The sequence below is a fragment of the Xiphias gladius genome, chromosome 4 (assembly GCF_016859285.1).
Source record: "Xiphias gladius isolate SHS-SW01 ecotype Sanya breed wild chromosome 4, ASM1685928v1, whole genome shotgun sequence".
Classification (NCBI taxonomy): Eukaryota; Metazoa; Chordata; class Actinopteri; order Istiophoriformes; family Xiphiidae; genus Xiphias; species Xiphias gladius.
This window is the reverse complement of record NC_053403.1, coordinates 24,742,939-24,757,351: the sequence shown is the minus strand read 5'-3', so window position 1 is coordinate 24,757,351 and position 14,413 is coordinate 24,742,939. Positions and strand designations below refer to the sequence as shown.

The 14,413-nt window shown below is 39.0% G+C and overlaps 1 protein-coding gene across 3 annotated transcripts in view; it reads right to left on the bottom strand.

The window, feature by feature from the left end:
• The window catches only part of cdk19 (cyclin-dependent kinase 19), a 73,555-nt gene that overhangs the window by 33,451 nt on the left and 25,691 nt on the right, over positions 1-14,413 (bottom strand). For all 3 annotated transcript variants that reach the window (XR_005707356.1, XM_040125773.1, XM_040125772.1), the window contains 2 exons: positions 10,944-11,054; positions 8,895-9,035 (listed from right to left, as the gene is read on the bottom strand). Coding sequence is in view for 2 of the 3 variants with exons in the window: in XM_040125773.1 (XP_039981707.1) it covers positions 8,895-9,035; positions 10,944-11,054 (252 nt within the window). In the remaining variant the exon portion in view is untranslated. The remainder of the gene's footprint in view (positions 1-8,894; positions 9,036-10,943; positions 11,055-14,413) is intronic.

Genomic DNA, 14,413 nt, shown 5'->3' with positions numbered 1-14,413 from the left:
TAAGTATAATATTCATTGTACAGTACATACCAATTTAATCACTGAAGCTAAACATTAAACATTAAAGAAAACTGTGTGGGACAGACAGCTTTTAACAGCCAGGCATACAGTAATGTGCGTCTACAGTGCAGCACATATACAGTCGGTTAGTCTGGATTTACTGCAACAACAGATCACCTTCAGTAGTCCTCCCCGACATTGACTGTTGGTACAGTCCACTGAGGTGCATGCCTTTTGCTTTGGTCTGCAGAGCTGCTAAGTCAGCATCTTGACTCAGCTAGCCATGCAGGGCGGTGGGATTACCTAGAGGTTGTTACATAACCCTTGTAGGGGCATAGGGGTTGAAGGAGGGTGGGGGAGGCACGCCAAGCACCTCTGTTGTGTGAGTTGTGGGAGGGACGGGGAGGAGGGAGTGGAAGAGTGGTAGGCAAGTGGGGGATGAGCGCTATGCAGTGGTGCAATGCAAAGCACATGCCTGATTCCTGCGGTGTAGAGACGCAGAACATGCCACACACCAGCACAAACAGACAGTTATGTAACAGCAGAAGTACTGGAGCCATAAAAGATGTGCTGGTGGGACCACCTTTCCCTGCAGATAAACAGACCACCGCAGTTTATATGTCTCTGGTGTATTAACAACATAAACCAGGGAAAGACTTGCTGCTTTTACAGTAATTTTGAAAGCAATGAGAGGCCTTCAGGACATTTTTTCAAAAAGCAGATGAACATGTTCGCAATGAACAGCACCCCAATTTACATTTGTTATTACTCACATCTCAGAGTTTCCTTAACATAGGCTCTACTTGGGCAGCCCGCCCAGACCTAAAAATCACAGTTACAATCGCCTTATTTCACTCTTTTCAAAGAAGCTCATTTTAGGCTACACACCTGCATGAGTTGTGTTTGCTGCACGAACTGAGTGGGGACTAGAGGCTTCTCTGTGCGCAGCTGCCTAGCTAGCATCTACCGATGTAGATACTGCATCTACAGAGAGAACTGACAAAGAGCCAGGCACCTGCACAAAGATTATAATCTAACCAGCAAGAAGAACCAAAATAAAAAGAATTTGGATATTCCTGTGGTGTGGTAACAATGGCAGGAAGCCCTGGCAATGAGACAGCAAAATAACAGTACTAACTGCAATACATCAGTGCAGACTCAGACAGAGTTTGACAATAGAGAATTTTATCCAGCTGCAGTGAAAATAGTTACAAAGGGCCGGAAGAGTTGGTGCATACGATAAGAGTGTTGTGACCTTCAGGGAGCAAAACAACCTAACAGCTCCTGTGGGAGAACTGATGTTGTAAAGGAGTGGGGGAGGCCTTATATTTTATTGCTGTGTTACTTCTCCATTATTGCTGTGGTTAAGTTTGCCTTCAAATATTGCACACATTGACATAATCACAAAAAGTCTACAACATAAAATTTTGATTTGTCATAAAATTCTGGTATAACATACACTATTATATTGTGTCTCCCAATCCCAGATGGCATTTACTTTGTTTTATTAGCCTTGTTCTCACAGAAGTCATTTTGACATGTGACAGTAGGCAAAGCTCACGTGTAAATAATAAAATTAATGATGGCTAAATTCAATTTAGCTGCTTCAGTTTCAGGGTTCTGGTATTGTTAATAGCATTAACTTGCCCTGCAAGTTCTTGTATGGCCCTGGGTCGCTGCACTGAACTTACTGCATGACGGACAGGAGTCAACCAACATCACTTTCACTGATTGAAAGGAAATGTAGGTCAAGCTGAAACGAATGAATAATTCAACAACAACTGTGTGGTAATGTTGGCAGAGAATTTACAACCCAACTTGGCCGCAGAGAGAGTGATCGGCAAGCCCTATTTGGAAATACTATGGATTTGGTCACTAGACGGCAAAACTTTGGAACCTGGAGATAAAGTTGTATGCAGGCTATGAAAGCTACAGTTAGCCTAGCATTCCAGCACTAGCAAGCTGATGGCACATCTCAAAAATATGCCCCCAATTACCAGTAGTTATGTCTCTTGTTGTATTGGTTTGCCCTCCCATGGTCATAATGTGCCAAAATAGATATCTGACTAGTTTTTTAGAAAGAATAATCTAACATCATTTTGGCCAATTTTGACAGCGGCTAGCTTGTACTATTTGGCACCAAAAAAGGGGCTAGCAGCCAGAAGTGACAGTGCTACAGATCTCGTGGGGCTGACTTAAACTCCACAAAAAAGGATTGAACAGTTTGTCTGTTCCCCTGTCAGATAGCGTTTCCCTCGCGTTACAACTGTGTTTCCTGTAGCGCCCCCCTCGATAGTTAGGCTTAGGATAAGGTTAGGTTTCAGGTTAAGGTAAGAGGAACCAGACTTCGACACAACTAACAGCCTTCTACGCACACAATTTACCATCACAGCAATCCCAGTTGTAGTACAGATATGGATATGTATGATGTATCCCATGTCCCTGGATAGCCTGCACATACCACACTATTGCCACTACTAATACTTATTAATGTTAATGTTACTAATGTTACCGTCTACGGCTGCAAAGAAAAAATATTCAAGACCTTTGAAAATTAAAGTCAAGATTTTTGAATACCTTCTAAGGCCTTTTATTAAGGGAACTTTTCCAAATCTGCAGATATCCTATTTTATTGTGAAGCAGCAACAGCTAGACTCTAAATCACACAGATTCAGTTTTAAGGTGCAAAAGTACTTAGAGCTAAGTACAGATAGACTTTTAAAAACAGAACTGTATCTCTGGTCAACAGCAAAGACACATGTTGAGCCATCTGTTTTGAGCAAGACACATCTTATTTGAGTAAGGGAGACCATGGAAACACATGTTTACGGCTTCCTGTTTTTCAGTTGGTCAGCGAGTCCACTGTGGATCAGACTGAAATATCTACTGTATCTATCAACAACTATTGGATGGGTTGGCACTAAATTTGGTACAGCAATTCATGATTCCCACACGATGAATTCTAATGACTTTAGTGATCCTCTGACTTTTTATCTTCCACCATCTTCAGGTCAGATTCTCTATGGCCGAATACCTGCAAAACGAATGATATACACATCAGCCTCAGGTATACTTTGTGTTTGGTGCTAATCGGCAAAGGATAGCATGCTAAAAAGCTGAACTAAGATGGTGCACATCGTAAACATTATTGCCTAACATCAGTATGTTAGCACTGTCATTGAGAGCATGTAAGCATGCCAACATTAGCATTTAGCTCAAAGCACTGCTGTGCATAGCTGTAGACTCTTGTCTTTATTAATTAATAAGTAATTTCATCTGAACAATAGCCTTACATTGCAACTGCAATGGAATCAAAAAAGGTCAGAGTTCAGTAATTGATAAATTGAAGCTGGCAAAGAGACAAACAATTTAATGCCTGCAGAGATGTCCTGTGGATTGTTCCAAATCACCAGAGAGAGAGAAAGAGTGTGAAAGACTGAACATGCCCCCTGATCCTTGCAGGTTTACATAATGTGATATCCAGCAACCACATGACCACTGAGGATTGCCAGGGATTATGTAAAACTGGACAACCCTGTAGATAGACGCCTGACCTGTGTTACTGCTCTGCCCTCTGACTTCTGAACCCAATTTATCCACTAAGCGCTGCATTCAGAGAAATCAACCAACAGCTTAACTAACTTTCACTCAGACTGTAAAATCTCAGTCATTTATTCTTTCATGATCCTCATCTGGAAATATATCCTCTCTGGATCATCTGACTTCAAAGCAGTGATGGTGGTAATCAAATTAGTGTTTAGCAACATAATCTGCTGTGCTGTGTTTGCTTAATTATACTCTTCCCTCCACAAGCAAAGACACAAATGTTCCTCACTAGGGAGTGACAGATGCAGGGATAAATAAGAGCCACATGTACAGATGGTCTGTGGGAGTTTACAGTGCACAGTCAGATATGAGACAGAGAGAAAGTAAATTGTTCCAATTCTGTTTTTTAATCTGACATGTGAAAGATCTGATGTTTTCTAAGAAGCTGCATGGAGTCAAAATGATTCATTTCTAATCTGGACCACATGGATATGAGATACAATGCAAGATCTTAAAAGGTTTGGTATACCAGCCACTGCAATAGGAGAATCAAATCAGAGTTTGTCATTGCTTTACATAAAATAAATCGTTTAAAAATGTTCACTTCACAAAGTCGCAATTATTCTGATACAAAAAGCAGCTTGACCTGAGCCAGCATTACCAAAGTGTCAGTCCTCCACTACCCACTTCGTTCAATGAGTGCATTAGGCTTCAGTCCTTGATCCATTATGTTATCCATTTATATGCTACCTGGAGGTCAAATCTTTCAAAAGGAACACATCACTTTCCATTTCTGTGCAGATGACTTCATTCCAACCCAACTCAATTGCGCACACTACAATCCTGCCTTGCAGACGTTAAAAATTTGCTATCACAAAATGTTCTTAAGTTAAACTCAGATAAATCAGAAGCTATTATAGATCCAGACTCTTCCACTGATCACTTCCCACCACTTAGTGTCTTTGGCACCTGTACTGCATCATATAAATCTACGTGTTACAGTATCTTTGACAGCAACTTACTATATTCCTGTCCAGGTTGATCAACCTATCCAAGGTTCAACTGGTTCAGAATTCCGCAGCAAGACTTCTCACAAGATCCGACAGAAGAATGCACATAACCTCAATCTTAGTATCTCTACATTTGGGACCTGTACGTTTGAGAAAAGATTAAGATTTTAATGATTACTTTTAATGCACATAAGGGGTTGGTCCCTGTCTATATCTCTGACCTGCTAACCCCAAAAGAGCAGTGCAGCTGCAGATCCTCTGGTAGGGTACTGTTAGTAGTTCTTAGGTTGAGGCTAAACCCAGTGGAGACTAGGCCTTTGGAGTTAGGGCCCCTTGACTCTGGACTTACCTGCCGGAGAGCAGGCAGACCAGGACTGTTTCTTCATATAAGTCTTTCTTAAAAACGCATTATTTTACAATTGTGTTCTCTCAAACTGTTTAATTATCTAAGTACACTTTTATGTGATATTTCTTGGTTTTTTGTCTTTGTAAAGCAGTTTGCAACTTGTTTTTGAAAAGTTCTATATAAATGAAGTTATTAGGGGTCCAAGCCCAAGAGGGCTGGGGGCAACGCATGTAAAGCAGCATTGCACCAAGTACCAACGGTGCTGGGAAGCCTATTGTAACTGCTCAGGATTTTTTTTTTTAATTAATCATTTTTTTCCCCTTCTGTTAGTAAAAGTGGGGCTGCAGCATATATTGTAAAAGTTACATAAGTGAAATTTTCATGGGAGGCATAGAATGCTGCACACGTCAAAAATGACAATGACACTTTCACCTGCAGGTGGCGCTATAAACAAGGTGAGTGTGTTTTGGCCAGTAAATCCCACATAGTTTTTTTTTTTCCCACATTGCACATTCAAAAACCTTATGTGCACATGTTCTCTGAATTTAGCTGAATCTCGTGATATAGGCCACGCTCATGTCCGCCTATTTTGTTTTGTTTTTTTGCAAAATTACAAAATATGCTAAACCTATTTTTTCAAACTTCTCCTTGGTTGTGAGTCCGATCTGCACAAAACTTTGCACATAGAATCTATGGACTCTCTTGATCAAAAGTTATTAAAAGAGTTTTGATACTCCAAAAAATGTGCACGTTATGTCCTATAGGTTTCAGTCAAAACAGGAAGTGTTGGATATCTTGGCAACCGTCACTCCTATTAACATGAAAAGTATGCAAAACCAACATTATCAAACTCATCTTAGGATGAAGTCAAATCTGCATACATTGTTATATGTAGCATCTAAGGACCATATTGATTGTCAGTTCACTTACCCGAAAACTTAAGAGTAAGTTGCAACAGGTTCACTCGACCCCAAGTCAAGGGTTTATGCCAGATTATGTTAACCACGCTTTCTGGAGTAACCCTCAGAAAGATTCCAACATTGGTGGCATCTTTTCCAATGTCTGTGCTGCTCTCAATCTGAGCATTGTGCCCGTAGGACTGCAGGTCCAACTTGCATTGCCTCGACAAACCGCCAGGTACGGATTGCGCAGGTAGCTTGTTCCCCGTTAAAACCCACCTGCAGGTCTAGTTATTATTATTATTATTATTACCAGGAATGACGAGACCCTACAAATTAAATGAATCAATTAAGTGTGGCAGTGGGCAAGCCAGAGAAAAGAAGCACTAGTTGAGCTGACATGTGAAGTTAGGTATTAATCTACTGAAACATATTGAAAGTATCACAGACATTTATACATTATATCAGTTCCTCCAAATAATCCAGGGGTGTGTCACTGTCTCAGGCTGCCTACATGCAGTGTTGGAGAATAGTGACACTAAAAGTAGCAACTCTACTAGTTTAACTACATTTCCAAGTAGCGCACCTACGATTTACAGATGTTCTTAAACACCTCACATGCGGACTATCAATAGATGCTAGCTAGGTCACCGACCACAGAGAAGCCTCTCGTCTCCACTCAATTACTGCAGCACACGCAACTCAGACAGGTGTCTGGCTAAAAATTTGTTATTTGGAAAAGAAGGAAGTAAGATGTTGGGTTGAAACTGAATGATTTTATCTACGTGGGTGGGCCACCCAAGTAGAGCCTACATATGGGAAATGCTGCATTACAACTAGTACTGACGTCATCTGTTTCGTGAAATGGAGCCACGCTTTGGACCGTTTCTTCCTCTCCGCCAGGACTCTTTCTTCTTGCAGGTTTCTAGCAGCGTAGATGCACAAGTTTGATGTCGTTGTTTTGCATTGCACAACTGTCAGAAAAACATGTCAGCATCGATAAAGGGAACTGATAAGCTCAGAGGCATATGACTCCAACGGTTTGGACAATTTGGAACCGGTTCTTGATTCCCATCCCTACTGCATCCCACAATCATCCCAAACACAGATTCTGCACTTCCCTGTCTTTGTGTAAAACAAGCGGGCAACCAGACTAATTTGTTTTGTAATTTGGTAAATTAAATCTGAAAAAAATGAGTGTATTTGCATATGATATTGTCTTAACAATAGATGTTTCTTGATGTCAAATAGCTTCAGTTTATTAAGCTACTTTTATGAGCAGCTTGTAGTGTAGCCTACTACCTTCAACAAAAGTGGAGTGTGCTGTGGCTTAACTACTGGATAGTTGTTTGTAGCTTCACTAACTAGAGTTTTAAAATAACATCTTCAACATTGCCTCTATGAACTCATCTGATGCCTTTGCCACAACATTCAAAGTGAGGCAACAGCATTTAAAACTACTTACTTTAGCGTACTTGAACCTCATTCTTTAGAAATAAAAGAAAATGTCTCAGTTTTTTTGCAAATTTATGAACATTGTCATAATTTCCATAAAAGACATAACTAGACATTAGAAGAGGAAAGCAATGTACCAGAAAAACATGGGCTATGATATTATTGACCAGACAAGAGCTGATTGTCTGTGAGCTAACCCTTGTTAAAATTTCATCTAGCTTAGCCAACCGAGACTGTGGAGTTAATGCAAAATTTCATTTAATTGCAAGATTTCTTCTGCGCGCACACAACAATTTTAATTTAATTCCTGCCGTTCAGCCATCTTAACAGACACACAATGAGAAGCCCTGTGTTCTGGCTCCAGTGTGACTCTCAGCTACAGAGAATGAAATCTCCCTCTAATCAAAGCACTGTGGGAAAACAGAGGTGCAGAGAATCTCACAGGAACCACCAGTATGTTGTAGCCTGGTAAAAGGTTGGACAAGAGTCAGACAACATTCAGAGTTCAGGACGTGCTGCTCCTCAGCCATTACAATCAAACTCCTCCAGACAATCAAATTCAAAATAATATACCACATCGAGACATAACAGCAACTGAAATAATATGGCTCTGCTAGTTGTAATGGCTTGGTGTGACACGTGGCAGAGAGAGACAAGGTGCACCTCAACAGAATAATATCTCTTTTATAGATATAGGTTAATAGCTAGCGTCAAGCTAGCTGGCAAACCATAGCAGAGTTTCACAGATGCGAAAAATCTTTTCTCCAATGTTATCATTTTAGATTAGGATTAATTATTTGTTAAGACAATGTAGGGTAATTTTTATTTGGCTAACCATTACCTCTTTTCATTTAAATGCCTAAATTCTACACAAACTAAAAGAAGTTAACTTTGGCAGTAGAAGCAGCTCGGAAAAGAGCTGTACTGTTTTGCACAAATTATTATTAATGTTGTCAATTTTTATGCCATAATGAACAATATGGCCTTGGCAGTACAAATCTTTGGCATACGTTTAAGTACAAGAACATAGACATTCACAAATAGCATTAAGGAAAGAATACATTAATATCTTTGCTCTAAAGTAGCTGTCTAGCAAACTACTGAGCTAACTCATGAAAGCAGTGCTGGAGGTAACCAGTCAGTGGATATATGGAAATTACCATGGACTAAATCATGGACTGTAGAAAAACATGGCTATATACTTGGTTTCTGAAAGCAGTTTTTTAATTAGCATAAATTAAAATAAATAAAATCTGTTTTTGAGATCTTCCAGTAACCAGAATTTAAAGATAAATTTACATGTTTACAGTTATCTAGACAGTTCTACCTTACTAAAGCTTTGAGATGTTACTCTACAGAATTTACCTAGACTAACAAAACTGCTGTTTTTTCAGGTTTTCTTTTTGTGGCCTGGCTGGTTGTATAATTTGCCATTTTTATCTCCAAGTCTCTATTTATCTGTAGTTGTGCCACTACACATGGCTGATACAAGAGAAACTTCTACCTCTCCTCGGTCATAGTGTTTCTGTGACATTAACGGTGTCGCTTTCGGAAGCAGCTACGAGATGAAGTGTGTGCTTGAGCTGGTGTGCGTCTGTAAAGGGAAACTGGAGCAGTGAAGCTAATATAGCCGCTCACCAGATCCCTGTGGAGCACCCAGTTGGCATGGAGGTAATGGATCCCATCCAGAATCTGATATAGGAGAGACTTCACCATCCCTCGGGGCAGCTGCATTGGCTTCTTGTTGGCCTTGGAGGCGCGGTGGAACTTGATGATGTGCTACGAGGCAGAGAAAGGTTTCACCTCAGTTGTGCTTGTGGAGTGAAGCATGTCTTGTAAGTTCAGACAGCGTAGCCACAACATTTACAAGAACAGCTTCCTCACATCCCAGTGGTGCTGGTAAATTAGGTAATTTATAATGCTGTGATTAATGCACATTGTGATTTTATTGTGTAACCTTATTGGCAGCTGGTGATACACAAAAGGTTTCCTGAGTTTACAGCCTACAAGGTTGGGTAATCAACACCAGGAGACAGATGAATATGTTTAATTTACCAGACACTTTGGCAGTTGGCCCTTTTTAGAAGGGATTTGCACCTCCAAGTCCTTTCTGGCTACTAGACAAAGTGTTCGGTAAATTAGATTAGAAATTTACTATTGACAGATTACTGGCAGATAAATGGATGCTGTCTAGTCCAGTCCAGTGGTAGGCAAATGGAAGCGGCAAATATTTTGAATTTTATAGCTTGTATCAAAACTTTTACGCAACTCTTCATAAATCTACTGTAGATAACACTTTGATAACAAGGCTCACGTAAATTCCAATAAATATGACCTCCCAACATCTAAATCTGAAGAGACTCATGAAGAGAGGTATGCTTTTTAAACAGCGAATGGTACTAAAATTAACTCTAATAATGTATAACAAATGTAAAATATTTGCCATATTTGACTATATAACGGATTTGTATCGACAATGGTAATTTCATTCAGCCATGAATGAAGGAGGTCACTATTTATAGTGTGTGTTTGTAAAGCCTATCAGTTACATTTCCAGTCTCGCAAGTTCAACGCAGAACACATGTTCCCATTAATGAGTCATTTTTTGCCAAATGAGGGAAGGAATAGTTCAATACACTTATTTTCTTTTTAGCAGAGAGTTAGATCTTCAGATCTACTCATTCTGATGGGTGTCTGTTAAATATAAAGCTTCAGCTAGCAGGCGGTTAGCTTAGCATAAAGACTGGAAACATGGGGAAACAGCCTTGCTCTGTCCAAAGATAACAAAATCTGTCTACCAACATCTCCAAAGCTCACATTACATCTTGTTTGTTAAATCTATACAACGTGTAAAAATGACATTTCACTGTTTTTCTTAGAAATGTCAAACTTTTCCTTAAGCATAAGGTGCTTTAACTCTCACTTAGCCTTCACTTGCTATTGGGATTCACTACAGTTTATCTGACAACATATACACTCCTAATTCAGTTTTACAAGTTTTTCTCATTCTTAAATTAATTAAAAGAAATCTAAAACAAAACGTATTGAAAACATACAATCTTGTGTTATATTGTGCTATTACCGCACCTGTGAAGTGTTTCCCACCAATAAACAATGATGGAAAAAAAAATGGCCCATGGTTGAACCTAATTGCTGCTGCCAGGCATAGTCTAAAGGGGAATATTTTAAAGAGGAAAAGTCTCAAAGTACCCAAGATTTTATTCAGGAATAAATGAGAAAATGAAACTCTGACGTTACAGCAAAAATACATTACGGATCTTCAATAATAAGGAAATATGAATCGTTGTAATCTTTTTCCTTGGCTAAGCATTTCCAATGTCTCTGAAGCATGTCATAACTGTTTCTCTAGTCAAGCCTATAGCCAGGTGGATCGCTGAGAGGTGGATGCTTTGTTTGCCTTTTAAGTTTTAATAAGCCGCACACAGTACGGAGAATATAACGGTAAATAAAGTAAAGTAAATATGTGTCATTTCCACAATCAAATACACCACTAATTCAAGTTGTATTCTGGCTTTATTTGTCTTTATTTGAACACGAGTAAGCCTTTTCTTTACATGGCCCAGTACGTTTTCTGCCAGGTAAAGTGAAGGATTTGCATTTTGAAAATATCAGTTCACATTATAGGACACATACTGTTGCATGTATCAATGGTACAGAGACACTCACCCAAAGATCATGTTCAGCATAGTCAAAGAGGAGCCAAACCTTTCTGTCGCTGTGGGACAAGAACACTTTCTGCAGGGCGATCACATTTGGGTGTTTCAGTTCTCGTAAGAGCTGGAAGACACAACAGGATAACAATAGTGTGAATAATTTGGAAGGGGACCATTTCAAAACAAGACAAGATGTGATAACTTTCGAATGTAATGCCAGTTTTGTGCATAAGCATACCAAACATGTTTTCTTGAGATATGTGCACATGTGATATTGATGTAATAAAAACCCAGGCTAGCAGGAGTACAAAATGAAAAGATTCGGTGTTCTCCGGAAAGAAAACTTTTAACTGTTGCATTATTTGTAAAATAACAAGAAGGGACAAAGTGTAAATTCCTTCAGCATGGTGGTAAATAGTAGCTCAAGTTATGGCTAATGTAAAATTTACGGGATAATATGAAGACAAAATTTACCCTGAGGCTTTCCAAAGCAAACATTTTTCTATATGATGTGTAAAAATGTGACGCAAAACAAAACCATACCCAAACACAAACCCTGTCCTCTGTTTTCAAACACAGAGACACGTTTGCAGATTAATTGAACACATTCCCTGCAAAAAGATGTGTTGCCTGTGAAAACGACAATGAATAATGAGATGGGCAATGAAATACATGCCATTTGGAAGATGCATATCACCCTAGAGTATTGTGAATGAATTCATTTACAGCATGGATTCATGTTACACAGAAAAGACCGAGAGTAATTACTACCTAAAATGAGATATCCAACAACTGATAAGTGTCTCATTTAATATGCCAGTATCTCCTAGATTTAAGCAAAACATGTTAATATAGTCTGCATTTTTGGTTAACAAATGCCTTCTATATGCAAATTTTTAATTTTAGAGGAGCCATCATGTAAAAGACAACCATCTGTGTTTCTCAGAAATATTTATTAACCCCACATAGTCTCGATATGAGTCAGCAGCCATGTGCATACAGTATGAAACCCTGTATATGATTTTAAATGGTAGATGATTGTTATGCAGGTTGTGTATAACACTTTCATCCAGAGTCGAATTATCTATCATTACAATACAGTACATTCATAAAGAATTCAGACCCCCTTCACTTTTTTCACATTTTGTCATGTTGCAGAGGATCTGCAGAGAAGAATGGTAGAAGATCCCAAAATCCAGGTCTGCAAAGCTTGTGGTATCAAACCCAAGAAGACTCGAGGCTGTAATCGCAGCCATAGGTGCTTCAACTAAGTACTGAGTAAATGTTAATTCGGATGTTTAATTTTAACCTTTTTAATACATTTGCAAAAATTTCTAAAATTCTGTTTTGGCTTTGTCATTATGGGGTTTTAAGTGAAGACTGATGGGGGGAAAATGAATTTAAATAATTTTAGCATAAGGCTGCAACATAATAACATGTGAAAACAGTGAAGGGGCCTGAATACTTTCTGAATGCAACAGAATGGAAATTTTTCACATACATTCGTTGTTTATGGACATTATAGGCAATGGACAGGGGAGATAATGATATCTTAGGGAAGTTAAAGTCACACTGAATCTACAAAAATGTGTATCATGTTTGTGTGTTTAGAATTGACTGGGTGATGACTCAAAAAATAAGTGTGAGTTTTGCAGCGATCGGATGCTAAAGGTTTTTAAGTACACACAGTTAACAGCCTCCATGTGTGTCAGTCACTGCTGCTGCTACTGCTGACCGTGTTGATAAGCGGGCCAAGTCAGTGGGCCAAAACTACAATAACTAACTTCCAAGCATGCACCTGTCTCTTTCACCTCACACTGTATGTTTGCTTTACATCTCTCTTTCTGTGCTCCCTAAGAATTTACATTTTTCCTACAACAGAATACCTCAAAAACAAATGACTCTCAGACGTAGTAGCATGAAGTTTCAGATATGCGACATATGCTAGCAAATCATGCTAATATGCTATAGTAACATGCTACTGTATACTATGATGTGCTATGGTAACACATTAAGGAATTAGTCAGAACAAATACAAGACTGATTGTACATTTCACCCACACCCCCAGCAACATCTTCTTACAGCAATTCAGAGATTCAAAAGCTTTAAACATGGATCGTAAAGTACTATTACTATATTTATTTCCCATTATATAAGATCAATAAACACCATATGTTAGAGCTCAGTCTAGGGAAACATGTTATAATGTGATTCCAATGGGAACAACAAACTACCCCAGTCACAGAAATGAAGCATTTAGGTGTAAGAATTTAAAATGAATTTAATCTATTGTGCCAGCTTCAAAGGAATTGTATGGAAACTTCATTTCATTTATCAGTGAGCCCCTGGCTACAGCAGCAGCTGAAGGCCTAATGGAGGTTAGCAGAGAGGCAGATGCATAATGGAGGACTCCTGTTTAATGCTACACACTTTGCCACATCATTCAAGCAGTCCCTCTTTTTCTGTCTTTGTAACTGGTTCATTGGTTTCACCCGCTCCCAATCGCACTGTGCCATTTGCTGACCCATCACAGACAATCCATAATCAATCATACCCTTTAGAATAGGCCTCCATGGAGGGAGACACAACTGAAACAGTGAATCCCACTCACTGGATGAATTATTCATGTGTAAAGGCTGTCATGCTTCTTACTGTACTTAACTTACAGTAAGATTAAAAAAAATAACAAAGATGCTCAAATCCTGGTCTTATGTGTATCTTTCCAATGTTATTAAGTTATTGCATTGTCAACTTTCAGTTTTTTTACCTGCACTGTTTATTGTGACTTCTATGTGTGTTTTTCAGTTAGATTTTTGACCTCACCGAATCCACATGCACACATTCTGAACATGCATATGCTGGCTGACTTGTGTCCAAAACAGATACGCTGAAGAAAATTATCTTGCTTGGTGTTCATTACTCGGCATTCAATTTAACACAGAGGAAGAACTGATTGACAGTAAAATGAAGAGAAAAACTCCCAAGAACATAAGTATACCATACAGTAGGTGGTTTTCACAATCAAATACCAATGGTAAATTGCAGCTCAAAGTCACATTCCAAGACTAACTAAAGCTGTGTAAATACCTTATTGTCTTGAAACCAGGTCAGCAACTCACAGGGAAAGGCTCTAATTTCAGAGGATCCATTGATACAAATCAAGAATTACATGGTAAAATTAAGTGGGTTTCAATGGCAAATCGAGAGAGGCATATAGGAACTACAGGTGGAAGAGATAACCCCTTCTTAGCCTAAAGGGTTCAGTATGCTTAAAATGAACTAGTTCATACAACAGGCGACCAGATCTTTGAAAAGTGTTTGTAACTCTTCTAATGGCCACACTTGATGGCAGAGTGAAAAGAGAGGGGCAAGATGTGATGAGTTGTACCAATGGGTACCCACTTTTGCAGTCCCTTCTCAAAGGCATTCATGGCGTTGTACCTGGTTGTACAAAAAATGCCAAAAGTTGCTGTGTGAAGAAT